This window comes from Chaetodon trifascialis, chromosome 20 (assembly GCF_039877785.1).
Source record: "Chaetodon trifascialis isolate fChaTrf1 chromosome 20, fChaTrf1.hap1, whole genome shotgun sequence".
NCBI classification, from domain to species: domain Eukaryota; kingdom Metazoa; phylum Chordata; class Actinopteri; order Chaetodontiformes; family Chaetodontidae; genus Chaetodon; species Chaetodon trifascialis.
In genome coordinates, this window is record NC_092075.1 from 18,962,125 (window position 1) to 18,980,543 (window position 18,419).

At 40.3% G+C, this 18,419-nt stretch overlaps 1 protein-coding gene across 3 annotated transcripts in view; it reads left to right on the top strand.

Moving 5' to 3' along the window:
- Nucleotides 1-1,465: 1,465 nt before the first annotated feature.
- The window catches only part of vldlr (very low density lipoprotein receptor), a 117,171-nt gene continuing 100,217 nt past the window's right edge, over nt 1,466-18,419 (top strand). For 2 of the 3 annotated variants that reach the window (XR_011603403.1, XM_070988558.1), the window contains exons 1-2: nt 1,466-1,995; nt 16,150-16,269. Coding sequence is in view for 2 of the 3 variants with exons in the window: in XM_070988558.1 (XP_070844659.1) it covers nt 1,923-1,995; nt 16,150-16,269 (193 nt within the window). In the remaining variant the exon portion in view is untranslated. The remainder of the gene's footprint in view (nt 1,996-16,149; nt 16,270-18,419) is intronic. The other variant, XM_070988557.1, reaches the window with a different exon arrangement.

Sequence of the window (18,419 nt, forward strand, 5' to 3'; positions counted from 1 at the left end):
TTCTAGTGTGAAGCATCAGTGCTAATCACTGAGTCATCTGTTTTACTGTGTGGTACTGATCATCTGTATTGAGCTGCAAATATAGTGGGACTATTTTCTGCCATGGGAAAATAAAAACTCTTGTTGTTTCTTTTAAGCCCTAATTCTTTCTCTCAGCTATAGAGCTGATTATAGCAGTTGGTGAGCCTGTAAATAACAATTTTCCACAGTTGTATTTCACAAGAGAGTGGATTTTGAACTGTTAGATCTGCAGTTGGTATGTTGGTGTGTGTTTGGAGGTGACAGACAGAGACAGAGACACTTCCCCATACAGAAATTTACAGTGTTTTTTTTTTTTCTTTCTTTCTTTTTTTTTTCAGGGAATGTAAAAATCTGGGGCAGAATGAGCCTTGGGGTGTATCAGCAGCCATCAGCCATCACTGAAGATGAGGTTCAATCCTCTGATAAGAACTCTGAGAGCCTATGAAACCTGGCAGCACGCAGCCCTCTGGAAAATCCAAAGGCCTGCTGATCAAAATGGGGAGAAATAGCATCAGACAGACACAGGGACAAAAATGTAAGAGCTGAGTTCGGTTCCAAGATTTGGTATTCAATCTTTGAAACACGAGACATCTGCTCCTACAAAATGATTGGAAATGAAACCCAAACTGAAAAGCTGAAATATGATGCTTTTGAAGTGTTAGGCACTTTAAGCCTTTTGCTGCCAGAATGACAACACATTTAATCTTCTGTCATTTTGACACGCTGAATAAAGAGTCTGTTAATTGTGACTTTTTCTGTTTGTATAAGATACACAATACCTCTTGCTGTAGATATGTACTCAAGGACGTGCCCACAGGTCCTGCTGACAGTAAGTCAGAGAATCTTGGGAAATGTATGCAAATTTAATTTTCCATTATCCTGTAACTACCACTTGGGGTCACAGTGGCCACTGTTAAGCAAAAAACAGGCAGCTTTTAAGTGTTACTTATGTTCACTTGCAAATAATTGATATTTCAGTTTAGAGAGAAGCTGAAGTAATTAAAAAGTACAGTTTATGGTAATAGGAAACTATTTTTGTCCTGTGGAGCTTTAATATGCAATTTCTGTACAGTATATTGCTGCTGTTCTGGTGAAAGTTTACAGATTTTGCATTTGAAGCAGTCACCACACACTATTGATTACATTGATGAACTGTGGCTGAAGGTGAATGAGTGTTTCTGAAAACAGACTGCTAATTAACTAGAATGAACGGTGGACATTGTAATTGATGAGAAAAATGATCAGTGACACTTTTGATCATTGATTGTTTTCCAACAAAACCTTTCACTGATCACCCATCTATCTATCTATATAATTTATATTTCCTTTTACTGTCTGTAAATAAAATCTTCTTTATTATTTCATTATTTCATGCGGATAGGCAAGGGTTAACATGTGCCAAAGACGTACCGAAGGAGGAAAAAAAAAAATCCTCCTCAGCTGTGACGGGCTCTGTAGTACCACTAACAAACCGGTCACCGGGGCCGCTCGTTAGCGTCAATTTAAGGAAATGGATTTCAGCCCGAGAGGAGAGAACGTGAGCCTGAACGGCCCTCACGGCGCGTGGTTGTAGGACGAGATCAGAAGGCGCGTGGTCTGCGCGGCGGCCACCTCCGTTTTATTCTCACCACCACCCTCTCAGGGCACAGTTCTCTGCAACGCGTGCAGCTGGTCGGTCGGTGGCGTCGGCAGGAGCGGCCGTTCTCCTCTCCTCTCCTGTGTTTGTGTCTGCGTATGAGCTCGCGTATTTGTTGACGTGTGTATGTGTGGTTTGCGCGTGAACCGGCAAAATCAAAGAGCAAGCAGGCCAGCGCGAGCCAGAGAGAAACGCAGGCAGGCAGGCAGGGCAGAGAGGCAGCCCGCGAGCGCTCAGCTAGCAACCGCACGGTGCATTGCGAGAGATGGTCACGTCCATACAGGGGATCCTTCTGCTGCCGATGGTAATATGTCTCCAGTACTGCATTTACGTCAACGGTAAGTGTCGAAACCGCTGTGTATGCTTGTGTATTTGTTTGCTTATATGTCCTCGTGAGTGCGCTGGGAAACACGCACTGTGGTCGGTGATGTTAGCTAACATTACCGAGCGGTTACACATTACACCTGTCTTGACTGCTCCTTGAAGGAATGACCGTGCTTGGCTACACCTTGGGCTACTCAACCTTGCCCTTCTTCTTAAAAAAGAAACCCATGAATTAGCGGGGACTAAAACGAGACATTTGCAGCTTTGTGTGTGCTTTAAATGTATTTCAGGAGCGTGTGCGTATTTTTAAATTGATCATTAATTTAGCTTGGGTATTTTAGCTCAACATCTTTTTTTTTCTGGAAATGAAAGGCTAAAGGAAAAGGGGGCTGGAAAGGCCCGTGTAGTTTGTGTTGCCTGCTGTACAGCGTCTGCTTGTCGCTGCTCATTCATGGCCAATTAGCCCTGCGGTCAATTAATTTCACCCTGAAAACACGCAGCCCTTACGAATAAACCCCTGCTTCTTGTACTGCGTTGACGTCCATTCATGCCCTGATCTCATTCACTTCCATTGTGGGATTCTCCTCTGCCATCACTACCCCCAGCGAGGTCGGTAATTTATTTATTTATTCCCCAAGTAGAAGCCGACTGAGGGAGAGGGACGGCGGGGAGAAGAAAAGGGGTTACAGTGGATTGCTACGGAGCGATAAAATTGACAGCAGGGGGGAGTAAGCAGCACCGCAGTCCCTGGAGGGCAGCAGCAGCTGAGGGCATGGAGGAAGAGAAGGGACCGCGGCCAATTACCGACCACAGGTGCTCCCAATAAGAGCCTAATTATGAGCGAAGTGGTCAAGTTGTACTTCAGAGCAATTTGCACTCGTGCAGCTACTATGGAGAATTTCCACGATCTATTAATCATTTTTTAATTAATCGCTGTTCTATGAAATGATGGAAAATAGTGAGAATCTTCATAGGGCTTGTTTTGTCCAACCAACAATCTGAAACTCGTGTATTTAGTTAATGAGTCATTGTCAATCAGCAAGATTTGCTGATTTTCTCTGTCATATCATTGATACTTTAATTGGTTTTGGTCCATTGGTTGAAATGATGATAAGACTAAATGACTAACTGTAGTTGTGCCCCTGCAGAAATTCTTCACATTTGAAAATCTGGAACCAGCAAATGTTGGCATAGCTTGGTGGTTTGGTTACTTGAAGTCCTCAGTCCATCAAGAGGAAAAAATGAAAATGTATCGTTCAGTGATATTGCCAGCAGGTTTTGATGCAGGACTGTCACATAAAGTGAAAAGGTGGAAACATGGTTTGTATTGTGTGCAATTTAAAGAGGCCTTTCTTGGTCAGGTTAAATTGTGCTTTTTACTTACTTTGGTTACACAGTTTTTTTTGCCCATGTTTTGCAACAATCCAGTGAGTTTATTATGTGCTGTTCAGTGAATGAAATGTGTAAAATGAATTCAGTCCTGTGTCAGTGCCCATTGCTGACATTGTGGAGATTCGTTTCTGGTCCCAGGTACATAAAATATTTACACAACTTCGACATAATTTTATTAATGCAGTTCCTAATCACTTCAGCACTAGTTTGCATGTAGGCTAAATTATAAAACATCTCAAAAAGGCAGCATGAGCTGTGTTTGGCTGCCTGTGTGTTGCACAGATTTCAGTCTCTTGAATACCTACCATGGAAAATGGCCTTTAGGGGAAACAGTGAATCAAAACTAGTGCTTGTAATGTGCACACATTCCCTATACATACACCCACCGCTATCACCACCTCCTTGTCATTCTCGGCTCCAAACCGACCCCAGACATGCATGGTCTGCGCACACAGATTGAGATTGTGTGAGTCTGTTTGAACAAGACGTCACGCAAATTAGATAGCGGCAAGAGCAGCAGCAGCAGAAGCAACACTGGCCTGATTAAAATGGATGTATTTTTCCTCCACGGTTACTGTGATACCATGCGCTAGACCCAGATCCTCAGCTATATGAGGAGGGGCTGTGTGGGGGTGTGCTTGGTTCTTGAAGTGGGCGGGGTGGTGGACAGAGGGAGGAGGAGGAGTACACTGCAACCATTTCTGTTACTGGGGAAAATTGCATTAGCATGACCTCCAGTGTGACAGCATTTATATAGCCCACAATGATCTACTATTTTGGGAGGTAGACGGTTCATTGCAGCTCCATGCCTGTTGAATCTGCGGTTTCAAACCCCCAGGGAATTTAGCAGTTGAATGATTATGATGTGAAATAATCCGTAATTTCAGGCTTCTGCCTTCAGTTAATAGCTATATCAAGATAATTGGCTCTTTAAGTTAATATAGACCTTTTTAATCAAAACATCTACTTGCATGACAGTGATATAAATACAAGATGGTGTGATGTTCAAGGGCCACTCTCAGGAAAAAAGAAAAATATGTGATTTGAAGAATGAAGTAGAAAGTATTTTGAGGAAGTCATTTAGAGGACTCACACTGGCTTGCTGTTTGACAAACATTGGGAAATAAGAAAAATTGAGCAAGAGACCCAAACATCCTCCCATGTTTTCTATGTGGTATTGACTTCACAAAATCACTTTTAGTTCACATTAAATGTGAACTAAAAGTGAGGTCTTTCCAAATGGTATCCTGCAGCCACAGGGGGAATGCTGCTGCCCCTAGCTCTCCAAAATCCTTGTTTCTTATTTTGTCATCATGAACTCATCTTGTGCTAATATGCAAAACAACAGCAAAAAGGCACACAAAGAATTTTGAAGGGATGGAAGCATCGACATTTTTCATAATTTTTGACAAGACAAAGTGGTGAAAGCTTCCTCGGTCCAAAGTATGTAGCAGCAGTGTACAGTTTGAGGAGTTCAGACTTAAAACGTCAGCTAAAATTTCTGACACTGCAGGGAGAAGGAGAACGCTCTCAGACAGGTTTGTATACTTCAGGTTGCAATTGAATTCTGTTATTGTGCTGATTGGATCAAAGTGCGGGGTGGGCAGTTTTCCAGACAGCAAGTCAATGGGTTTCTGTAAAGACCCTGGAATAGTACCCAAGAGAATACACCCTTGAAGAAACCAAACACCAGAATGTATAATTCCCTGCAATGTGGGGTTTCAGTGAATTTGCATGTTGCACTCCATTTACTACATTTTACATTGCTCTACAGCAACCCATTATGCAAATCATGCTGTTTTAGATTTCAATATGTATTTACCTATTGTTCCAGGCATGTTAGATCCTGTTCAGTTCAGTACACCCCCCAGGATATTGGTTAGCAGAGGTGGTAAGTGCTTTCGAAGAGCGAAAGTTACATCATTAGGTAATGCTGAACAAACTTTTCAAATGAGTCTGCATTTAATCTGCATTATCCAACAATTGTGTAACTTAAAAGGTGTAATATCCAACAATGTGAAGCAATCTGTATGTATATAGGATAACTTCAAATAGAGCCCCCCCCCCAAGTCTCTGAGTTTCCTTTAACTGCCTGTTGTTTGATCTCAATGGAATGGACTCTGGGTGGTTTCTCTATGAAAATCCAAAGAATGTGCCATGATTGTGAGCTCCCGAGCGCCTGGCTTGTCTTTCTTCCCCTCCCCTACAGATCCAATGTTGTCCAGCATTACCTAACGCTAGGTTAACATTGGACTCGGCTACCGTCAACAAACGACTGGCATCCATAAAGTCAAAGCTAACATTGGTTTTAATGGGTAACTTTAGCTTGCCTACTAGCCAACTTGGACAAATTACCAACAAGCCAATATAGCTAAATAACTGTCTTCAGTGGATAATATCACCTAATTCATCCAGATACTCTAGTCTGATCTGGCTTTTGAATTGGTCAACTAGCTGTTTACAAGTTACTTATCAGCTAGTGTTACAAAGCTTTGCAAGATCCTTGCCACGAAGCTATATTACAGCTATCTGCCTAACCTTATGTAGCTTGCTTGTTCGCTAATGTCATTGCAAGCAAAATATTATCAGAACGGATACATTTCACTTTCAGTCAATGAAAGTGATGTTGTTTGCAGAGTAGTCATAGTTTTCCTACCAAAACATTTCAATATCCTGTGATAGAAATTCAAGGGCATTGCACACAGTTATTACATGTTACCATGTTTGTTACACACTGGCTAACAGCTAGCTTAGAAAAAAAATGCTAAGAACTAATGTACATGCATGGGCTAATTCAGCTGTTGAGACTGACCAGAAAAGTCATTTGTGAATTGCAGATGAGATGACATTATGGAAAGGATAAAAATATCCTTTTTGTTTATCTAGAAACAGTCGACATATCACTTTGCCAAAGCCACCAGACTGTATTTACAGAAACAGTAATTTTATCATCATAAAACAGAAACAAGATTAAACTCATCAAAACCTTCCTGGTTTGTCTTTCACTGTTCAACAACCACCAGCCCTGGATTGGTCAACATAAACTCTTAATTCACGGAGTCTGAAGAGGAGCGAAAGAGAGGGTGGACATTAGGGAAGCAGTGACAACAGTATTTTCACATCTAACTTAAGAATTACTTTCACCAGACATTGTGACCAGAGAGATTTCAATATGTCAGACTCAATTGTCCTGGTAAAAACTGTAAAAACTGGATAATGGAAACTAATGTAGCACATTCACAGCAATGGCCAAAGCCCTTGCAAGTTGCTGTGGTACGCTGCTTTTTTTTTTCTTCCTCAATTGAATATTAATTTTCACAGTCAGGTGGGTTTTATTTTGAAATGTAGTTAAATATTCAAATGTAGAATACTCCTTGATAGCCATATTCCAAATATGATTTTGATTTATGGCATTGAATGCAGGATCTTGATTGCAGTTCACTTAATGGCCACCAATGTCATTAGTGACAAGGATTTTCTGGGAGTTCCGAGTAGTACTTTTCATGTACTGTAGGGCCCAGTGATTTCCACGACGCAGAATTTGATAATAATCCTTGACATTATAAGTGTTATTTCCACAGTGCCTAAGCCCAATAAACAGGAAAAAACCAGCAAGAGCTCATCATTTCAACAAGCTCTTAGAAGTGCAAACACATTGGCAGAATGAATGTTGAATGTTATGGATTATGCTACCATATACTACCGATACCAGGACCCCAGTGTCTTATCAGCACAGCTCTGTAGCTGTTCCTGTAAATTACTAAAACATGGGGTGGCCATTGATGGATGGATTGGGGAGTCAGCAAAATGTACTGCTAGAAGAGCTGACTGATATTTGCTCCATCTGAAAGCCCTGTTGCCCCTAAATGATACTTGTCTGGTTCGCATGGTGATTTGTTTTGATCAACACTAAACTCTGTTTCTGTCTATGCCAGCATTAAATGTACGTCAGCATTGAGCAGTAGGTCAGGCTGACCGGATGAGTCAGGACTTTAATGTTGATGTGAACCATTTTCTTCATCTCAACAACTCATGATGATGACTGGTGTGTGTGCTTCTAACCTTTCTAATTTATTTTAGAATTTAGAAACTGGGGTGTGTAGTGGAAAGATACTAAATACAGTGAAAGGTCACACCATTGGAATGGGTCATTTTTCTTATGAAATCATATGAATTTGTCAAATACAAGCTTATTATGGAATGATGTTTTTATGCCGGTTATGGCATTAGTGTGGAAGTAATAGTGCAGATAATAAACATTTAAAGTGTGGGAAATCTGATTCTCCACTGGATCCCAGTGATAGTTTGGGCCAAAAAGACAATTCAGTTGTTTTTTTTTTTTCTTTTTTTCCCCCAAGATGTTGTTTTTCAGAGCTTTTTGATTGATGTTTTCAAGTAAAGTGGATGGGTTGACATGGGCAACACTGTATGGTAATTGGACACAAGCTTTCTCTCATGGCACATGTAATAGTTACTTTTTATAGGCACATAAATTCAGTATATCTGTATATCAGTGGAATGCGATCCAATACAAAAGCTGTTTCGAGAGGTGTTAATTAAACTTTATAATAGGTTAGAATTGGAGATGATGACGGTTCCATTCTGCCCCCCTTGTGTATTGAAATGGGGTGGCATGACATGACAAATGTCTTACAGCCACCACTAACCGTCTTGCTTGCTGCCAAGAGATTTGTCCCTGACAAGAACCAGTTTGTATGAATTTCATTTTTAAGCCTGACAAATTATTGAATGTTGTTCTTCCAACAGAATGTTAGCCAGACCTTGATTTGGTGGTTTTAGTGTGATTTTAACCATGTATCTTTCCACATATTCCATTTTCTTATTTTTTCTATTTCTTTGACTTTGGAAAGCAGTAGCTTAATTTTCCCCCCAGGACTAGTGTTTTTCCTCAGTGCAGTTTTATAGCTGGTTTAAAAAATATTTTAGCCATTCATCTTATTTCAGTTTGCCAGCAGTTGGCAGTCCAAAAAGTACATTCTGGATCCCACCTACGACATGGGTTTAGATTTATAGTTAAGCATTGAATCTCATCCATTGACAGCACCGCATGTAATGCCAGATGGTTGTATTGCACATGGTCAGGCTGTATCTTGCTGTGATTATACTTTTCAAGGTAACTGTGTTCACATTCTTTCATTTATGTTGTGATAAACACAAAGTGATGGTGTGCTACAATATACTGGTATAACTAGAGTTCACTTTAGATAACTTCATTGTCCTCCTGTCTCATCACTGAATAGAAGACTCTGGCTGTACTAATGCTGTGTTCGTGTTCTTTCATTCACTGTGGTAGTAGGTCTTCAGAGTTGTTCTTCAGATTCCTCTTCACTCACTCACTTCATGCAAGTGGCCTAAGATGACTAATCATAGTTCTTGTGCTACCCATGTGGTAGGATTATCTGGGTTTATCCATTTTAGATAACTGTAATTTGGATATATTTGAGTTTTGGACCTTTTGTCAGGCTAAAAAAAAAACAACTTAGTTAGCGAAGTAGTTGTGCCCTGAGTGGGGATGGACATGAAATCCATCCATCCATGAAGTAATATTACTGTAGCACAAATACAAGATGTTCTCGCTTCTGGTGGGAATGTCCACTCCTGATGAAATGGTGGTAGAACATTGTTGAGTCTTCAACTGTTATAATCCCCCAAGATAAAGACTGGAGCTCTGGAATACTAAGCCAACATACCATTAGCATTCTTAGCTACAAGCTGCATTGCTGCTTTGGTGTTAGTATAGTAGTGTGATGTTGTTGACCAGACTCACCACATTATTGCCGGGGAGATGTAAGCGCAGCTGACAGCAACAGTAGGAATTACCCGGAGGAGATAGTAGGGATGCAGAGACACGATCAGCATCCCCAAGATAGGCATGCATGTGTTCTATCATTAGCAACAGCCCACATTTCCCATTTTGCATGCCTAGTGCAAGACTGACGAGCTAAAGTTTGTTATATTATGATCCAAAATGTAAACGTTACTCTATGTTAGTGTTTTTAATGTGTCTGTTCAAAACATTTATGTTGGTAACCATAGTTTTTGTGCTGGTTTATAGTTTTAACACTTACTGACATGTCTGTTGCATTTCTGAACCACTTTGCCTTTAGCAAAATACTACTGGCGCTCTTCTCATGCATGGCATAGTATGTGCACATGGACGTAAACATAGGATCGAAATGAATAGATTGGTCCATAAATCGTTCCCGTTGCCATCAATATCATATCCATATGTCATATTGGTGACAACGGGAATTTCTCTGCCACCCGATTAATCTATTTGGATCAGTGTCAGACTAATTGCAGTATCAATATCTGATTGGTGCGTCCTACTTTTAGCCCTGTAACCTTGGCATGTAGTTACAATATATTTTGAAGAGGCACATGATATATGCCATATCTATGTCATAACCACTTAACACATTATGAATACAGCTTTAGTCTATGAAATTTAAAAAAAATAGTTTAAACAAACAAAATTTGACGATAAATTGATGAGGTCTCTCTTTACATCAAAGTTTTTGTCTTCAGTTTGCATTGAAGGATAATGGGTTTCTTTTTATGTTCCCCAAGTTTTACAGGATCAGTTGTGGCAAGTAAGTAAAATGTAGATTTTCTGTAGATCACTGGTTCTCAGTGTTTTTGGCACCATGGCAAACCTCAGAGCCAAACCAGACTTTTAAATTGGCCCAGTGTGTCTGCAAACTCTAGATCACTGAACAATTATGACAAGATACTGGACAAGGCCCATCTTACAGTAACAGTAGGATACTCTATTCAGAAGTGTACAAAACTGTACTTCAACTCAATTAATGTAACATTTAATGTAACAGTTTGGCAATGATTTTTAAACTTTTAAGTGAATTACCAACTGCATACATGACTGTGAGCCTCTCAAATAACTTTGTTTAATGAGTTTGGTCTTTTTTTGTTTCTGGTATTCAGAGTCATCTAAAATAAGATAAGTTTGACGCCATTACTTGACTCATATGTTTCCTCTTTTCCCAGGAAATTATGAAATGAAATGTTTTTTTCCCCCCTCCACTGATCTAAAGCATCATCTTGATATACATCAGGTTTAGGAGCTGCTGTAGGTGGAGTAATCTGTATTTTTGTCTTATTTTGTAACCAGCGTAATCCTATCAGCAGATTATGACTGCTGATACTTTAACTCATGGAGTGATGTGCAGCTGCAGTATGCTCCTGTCTCTGAAATGTGTGAAGAATCAGCCAGTTTCTCATATTTAAAGCCAAGCTGTGTGTATATGTTACCATGGGATCTAGCGAAGTGTGCTGTGTGAAAGAGGTTTTAATACTACTGCCCAAAAAGTGTTAACAACTCTGTTTTCCTGCTTTGTTTCCTTAGATTACAAGGAAACGAAACCAGTTTAGAAAACATTGCATTATACTATGCCCTCTCTGCATCTATATTTAAAACTTGTTTGTCCCTGTAATTCCACATCTAACCCTCTTTGCCCCAATGCCATGACCTTTGGTAATGACTGACTGTTCATTGTTTTGTGGAAACCAGGCTTTTACATAGTTAGTTATTCCCAAATCTTCTTGTTGCTCATTGCAGCGAATGTACCGAAATTTGTCGCCCAGTTGAAGTGTTTATTTTGCACTAAGGCTGCAACAAACAGTTGTTTTCCCTGTAGATTAATCTGTCGATTATTTTCTTTAATTAATCAATTAGTTGTTTTCTCTGTACACATGTCAGAAAATGGTGAAAGGACCAAGATGATGTCCCCAAAATGCCTTGTTTTGTCCACAGCCCATAGATGATTGGTTTACTGTTATAAGAGGAGTAAAGACACTGGAATGAGAATTTGGTGTACTTGCAGGTACTTGAAGAAATGTTTTGTGTTCTTCTCCCTATTATCAGTCTTTATGTCAGTGGTTATTTGTTAGATGGGTTGATGTTCACCGTTTGTTCTGATTAGAATGCAGGTCGGTACGCTGTGATCCCTTTTGCTTTGATTGAGGTGATTGAAATGGTAATGTGGAAGAAAGGTCAGCACATGCCCTATTCTGTAACGTGACAGTGGTGGAATTGCTCTGGTGTCGTCTGGTTAAATGTAAGTCAGCAGGCTGTGTATTTACTTGGTCTGTGTGAGGTGGAGCCAAAAATGAAAATACTTAACAAGATTTCTCTTGTGCGGATTGTTCAAGCATTTGCTGTCTTTTACCTCATTGTGTTTGTTTAATGAAGTAGCATTGGTGTATATTTTGAAATGTAGATCACATGACCTCGCAGAATAACAGTTCTCAGTCTCTTTACTAGGAGGTGATCATGTACTATTTCAACTATGTGAAAGCATCTTAGAATGAGAGGAATAATATTTTCTTACGTGAACATTGCTGCACTTTTCCGATAGTTTTCAATTGCTGCAGGGTTTCCCGTGGTGTTTTTCTATAGTGGAGGTGTGCCACCTTGCCTGAAGCAAAGATCACCTTCACTAACACATGAAAAATGTACTTTCAAGAAATAAAAACCTTTCAGGGAGAGAGAGCCGAGGTTATTCCATGCAGCAAATGTCAGAAATATAATGGTTGTGACTCTTTGAGGCCATTCTAAATCTAAACTAGTCACAAAACAAGATGTGTGTAGATCAGGGCTGCTTTCCACCTCAGCTTAACAACTTGTACTCTTCATGTTCAGATGGTGTTTTGTTTTTGATCAGCACAGGACTAAGAAGTAAGGTGCTCAAGGTTCTTTGACTCAAAAAATCAGCAAATCCTCACATTTGAGAAACTAGAGACTGCTGACACTCTAGCTCGTTCACTTAACTAAATCATTAAGATTATTGACATTGTTGATTGCTTTTGCCAGTTGACTACCAAATATACAGCATCATCACCCTTATGCTGAATATCAGATAAACCAGTCATGTTGTTAATATGATGGAGGATCCTGACTGGCCAACAGTGACATCGTAAGTCTGTAGAGCCATAGATTTAATAACCTGGGCACAGTTCCATTCTTGCAGGCATTCAGCTATGTGTTGCCGCTTCAGTTAAAGGCCTGCAGCTCTTCAGGTTGAGATCAAATCAGCAGTGGGTGTTTCTGTCCCTAAAGGAGCTGCTGACCCACTTAAAACCGTTTCCTTCATTATGGCATTTGTGACTCGCAGTTCTTCAAGACTTTTTCAATCCTGACAAAAATAAAATTCTGGTGTAAGTACTTGCAGTCATTTTGGCCCAACAGAAGTTTTTTTTTTTTTTTTTTTTTTTTTTTTACCACCTAACTTTCATTACCACTGTGTGCTCCATTTTACCCACCTGGACAGACACAGTCCAGACTAAAGCGAGCATCAAGGTCAGACGGTGTTATTTTTAGACCTGGAGTCGTCAAGTCTTAAAATCCTGTACGACCACAGCACTGCGAAAACAGCTTTGTAGTACAGAGTCTAGAAATCCAGTTTTTCTTGGGTTGAAGGGGAAATGAATCATGGCACAGTTTCATTTCTATTATAGTTTCACTTCTGTCAACAGCAGCTGTTTCAGTGCTGACCAAACTGACAGTTGAATTCAGATAAAATTCAATGCCATGACGCTGTCAACACTTCCCATGACAGACTTTGCGATTTCTGAATTAACCTGCTTCAACAGTTACACTGCCATTCTCTTGGAAATTTGACTTGCTACATTTTGGTATTAAGGGATAGCCCTCTTGGCCCAGAGCTAATTAACATTTTCTGTCTTTCTCAGCAAACAACTATGTCCGCTCTACTCACGGAGACTTTGCCCTGCTTTGCCTGCTGCTTTTACTAGATAGATAAAGACGTGAGTGACGGCTAATGTTAGCTTGGTATTGTTTTTGGTCAGCCAAGCAAGGTCAAATCCTGTCCTCCTGTTTCCTTGCAGAAACCACTATTGCTATAATATTAAGCTGAAACTATGTTAACTGTATGCCCCTGCCAACAGCTAGTAATACAACACATTAATCTATATGGGTTAGATCATTTCACGGACTCCTTTTTTCACATGCAAAATTACATCAAGAGCAACAGATGTGGATGGTCACTAGTACTGCATATTGTGTGTGTCACTCCATTATACACACATGCACACAGAGATGGAGGGGAGAGAGCGAGCATGGACAACAGGTGGATCTGAGTGAAAATACAATAGATACAGTTGGTAATGAAGCCAATATATCATTGAGACCAGGGTGGGCCAAGCCACACAGACAGAACATCCAAAAAACACACATTTTTCTGAGTTGGTTAGTTAGTCTAATGTAAATGTAGTAGTACAATGTTGGGAATCATCATTCTGAAAGTTTATTGTAGCACGTCAAGCTTTTTTTTTTTTTTTTTTTTTTTTTTTTTTTCTTCCATGTCCTGCCCCATCCAGGCTGTGATTGAAGTAGCCAACCAGCCGAGCCCGAACTTTACGTTCTCCTTTTTGTTGAACTGGCATCATCCATTCAGTGAGTTGGTGTTTACTAGTGCTTGAAGTAACGTTAATGCTATCGATACTTGGCTGTTCTTGTTCTAACGGTGTTAATGAGGACAGGCTGCTTAGGTTGCTATTGACTGATTAGTCTGCCAAATACTTAGCCTACCAATCAGTTAACTGTTTGGTATACAACAGCAGGAAATGGTGAAAACTCCCAATTGAAAGGTCAAACAGCCTGATTGGACACTTTCAAATAAGGGCTTTCACTTTTTCCAGAAATCAATTTCAAACAAATTTGAAATGACATGCAGTTTGTTTGAATGTGTGTCAGTGCTGTTGAGAACAATATTTTCATTCTTATATTAATTTTGTTATACCTGTCTAATGTTACGTCCTACCAATAGCTGTATTAACACATCAGGAAATGTGCACATTTAATTTGCACTGAATGCAGGCAGTCAGATGAGGTTATACACCTGACGTTGATCCACTCATCTGTGGTGCTTCTGCTGCCTCATTTGGAGGGCAAGCTGACAGGTGAGTCCGCAGAAAGTCGGAAAACTATCAGCCAAATAAATTCATCAAATCAGAATAAAGAAATACGGTTGACATGGCTTTGGACAAGACAGGAAAAATGTCCACTAGCTTCCTTCTTTTTTCTCTGCTTCTTGTACATGTGATGTCCTTCAGACAACAGTTGAACAGATGGTACCCAGAAGACATTTTCAGGACACTGAGGTTTAGTTCCCCACTAAAATATTAATGTCACCTCATCTTCAGCAAATGGAAACACAGAGATGTGAGGTCAGACGTCAGCAGTGTGTCTGTGTGTTTCTAAGTGCTTGAACACAAAATTGTTTGAGGACATTTTTTCTCACCTGTTGATTGATGAGCCAGTATGTGTAGTGGTGAGGTCAGTAGTGGGTGTGGTGTATAGTTGGGAAAATGTTAAATAAGTTGAACAAGATGCAAGAAGAAATCATCTCTCTATGGAAATCCATCCAGTTTGGGTCTGTCACTGGATCCAGAGTGAATGTCTCTGCGAGACTCTGTGAATTTCTGCTCTCTAAAATGATCTATTTAGCCCTCGCATTACTGACCACATATAACACAGCAACCTCTAGTGTGACGGTTGGAACTGCTTCTTTGTTGAGGCATCTGGTGTCAAATGGTAGCAATAATGGTGGTACTCGCAGCTGGTTTTCCAAGTTTGGGTCAGTCAGTCTTGAGCAAGTCTTTGCAGAGCCAATTTTGAAAAGAGCAGTAGTAGGTTTTCCCAAACAGAGATGCAAACTGCTTTGAACTGTACGTTGCTTTGCAGCTCTGTCATTTTTGTGTTGCAGGTTGTTCAGGCACATCAGCTGATTCCACATTAAAAGATGTAAAAGACGTAGCAAATATGCTCAGTTCGTTTTTGTTTACTTTTCATGTCCTGAAACCTCTCACTAAATGCCTGAAGGAGTTTTCACACTCAGCAGAATAATCAGATGTCGCAGCAACTTTTGTTCCTGCAGAGTAGGAACATACAGTGTTTCCTCTTTCCAGTTGTCACAACTTTAATTTCACTTCAAATGATTTCACATGTGAAAGCAGAGAGCCAAGAAGCTGCTGGAGCTTGAGCTTCAGCTGTGAGAGCTTCTTGGTAATGTTCACCCTGAAGGCCAAATCAGACATTTGCTTTCACTAAGTTACATGGCAGGTTTTCTCTTGGTGGCTGACATAACACTGTCTCTGTCAGAAAGTGGTCTTGTGAAAACTGCTTGTAGGGCGCCCACTTAGAGCATTCACTTTTATTATCTAAATTCATTTGACTTTGCAAGTCATCCAGTTGAGCATGTTTTGACCTGCCTGTCATCGCTGCAGGTGCATCCTCACATACTTAGACAAGCTACCTTGTCTTTTACTTCAACAATATTAGAATTGTTTGTCCATTTCTCTTGCAAAGCGTGACACTCTGCGTCTGCCTTTCTTTTGTTGGCAATGATGCATGTCATCAATGACAAGTCCCACCGTAACCACCACATGCCTGTTGTGTTCAGGGAACACACTGAAGGATGTGATGTTTGCTAGTTCATGTTATTTTTGTTTATCACAGGCAAAAAGTGATGGCTGTCCAGGGAATTTTTTTTGCGTCTAAGTTGCTGTTTTTGTACTGATGAATTGCCTCATGGGCCGGATCAAAAGGTCTCACAGGCCGCATACAGTATGACCTGAGGTCTGATTCAGAACAACTTCCTTTGAAATAATAGCACTGCAAAAAAAAATAATAATAATAATCTAAACAGAAAATGGTAATTATGAAAACAACTATAATCACTTTTCCTTTTACCTCCTCTGTCTGTCTTGCTCTGTAGGTACAAAGACAGAATGTGAAGCCAGCCAGTTTCAGTGTGGAAACGGTCGTTGCATCCCATCCGTCTGGCAGTGTGATGGAGACGAAGACTGCACTGATGGCAGTGACGAGAACTCCTGTGGTGAGACACTAAACACACACTGCTGTCACACAACACACACATCCTCTGAGCACAGGGAACTGCATCACTGACATACCCTCCCTGACATGCCTCATAGAACATGAATGCCAGTATGGAAGACCAGTCGACATACACATACACAGAAATGATAACAAAAAAAAACTAAAACTAAATATTGGGAGAGGGACCAAAACGTTGTTGGTTTTGGATATTTCATAGGATTTTTTGACAATGAGGAAACAACACTTGTCCTTTAACACTCATCCTAAATGCCTTTTCTCTCTTGTTAACCTCCCAAAAGTTGTGACAGTCCATGTTTGCGAGGATGTTACTGTTCTTTCTCTGTGAATCAGCTGCCATTTCCATCGCTCATGTGCTGCGTGTGGGCTGGAGATGGATTTACACTGTTAATGTGGCCTTTGATGGAGTGTGGGTGAGAGGATGACAGTCCATCTTGGATACAATTAAGCATGTTTTCCTGACAAAGTGAACAATATGTAAATGGAGTTGGTATGAGTCTAACTCCTATTTTGAAAGGTAGCCGCACAGGGTGGCAGGTTAACTTTCTACATTGGCAAGGCTGGTGCTGTTGGTTTGTTTTTCTCTCTAGTTACTAGCTCTGGCACTACATTTGGTTACACCCAAGCATTTAATGGAGTACCACAGAATAGAGTATTTAACTCTGAAAGCCCCCTTCCCTTAACATCAGCTTTGTTTTTATGCAACGTGGATGCAAGTAAAGCAGCAGCAAATTTGAGTGAACAGTTAAAGCATTTTAATGAAATAATCTGCTTCTTGCCTTCATCCAAATTCAGCTTGATGTCAGTATTTATTCATACATCTTTGGTGACTGTCAGAAACATTAAGACACTGCAGTGGTTGGTTGTGACTGCTCTGTACCTCTGGCCTGTAATCATTTTCTTGACTTGTTGTAGGCCTGCAAATGGCAATGATTTTATTTGGTAGCTGGTCTATTGATTTCTTTTTCCTGGTTCATTTTGTCTGTGAATTGTCAGAAATAACAATTGCTAGTTACTGTTTCAGTAACAGGAAAATGATATATTTGTCTGACCAGATGTCCAGACATTGCGCACATTGAGTTTAGTCACTAATGCAAATAATAACCATCTAACTGTACCATCTACTGTGTAGCTTTGCTACATTTTAGCAGCACTGAATATAATCTTTAGACTTTCAGTATGGCTCCCAGTGTATTGCATCACTTACAAACTTTATTAAAACTTTTAAAAGTACCTCGCTTGTTCTCACACATTCGAGTTCAGTTGTGACACAGACTAGAAGATCCAGTATGTTGTGTTGAACTATATTTAATGCAGTATGAAAAGCCCACAGATGGTATAGAATAGATGTTCTCACCTCTTCACATTTACACACATGGATGTCACATGACATTCACAACCCACTATGTTCACTTGGCCCCGTCAGGAGCCTTCCCAGCGTCCCTTGGGACAGACTGACCTGGTGACGGGAAGGTAGCAGATAGAGCAGAGCTAAATATGGATACGACAGATGTGTGCATGTGTGCCCAATACATTTCAGATCTTTCTCCATTTTCTTTTGTCCCTCATCTATCTGGGTCATGTGAGTCTGGGTGGGAGGGAGGAAAGAAACAAGTGTAGGAAATGAGAGAGGAAAAGGAAGAAGGCAAGGAGTAGAAAAAGAACATGATTGTACTGCAGGCCAATATAGAGGGGAAAAAAATACTGATAACCAGAAGACCCTCTTCAGACATATGCAGGATTTCCTGTCAAAAAGTAATTGGTGAAGGTGCTAAAAGATTAATTTCCTGTATTGTTATGGCAGGCTTTGTACTGTGGAAATTCCATTATAATTTATTCGGACAAGAAGTAAACATGTAGGATGGCGAGTTACATCATCAGCCAATCCAAACAGGAGCAGATCAGTGACTTGGTGACAATGAAGAGATGATGGACTAAATCAGATTGTGGCCTTCTGCAGCTATGATCAGTTTCACTCCTTTCGCCTCTCTCACGCCTGCTGACATTTTGTTGCATTTGAGTCTCTGCCTGTTATTCACTCATAGGGAGATTAGAGCTGGTTTGACTTTCAACCCAGACAGAACTGAGGGACACGGGTGTGTAAAAGATCAGAATCCAAAATGAATTCAT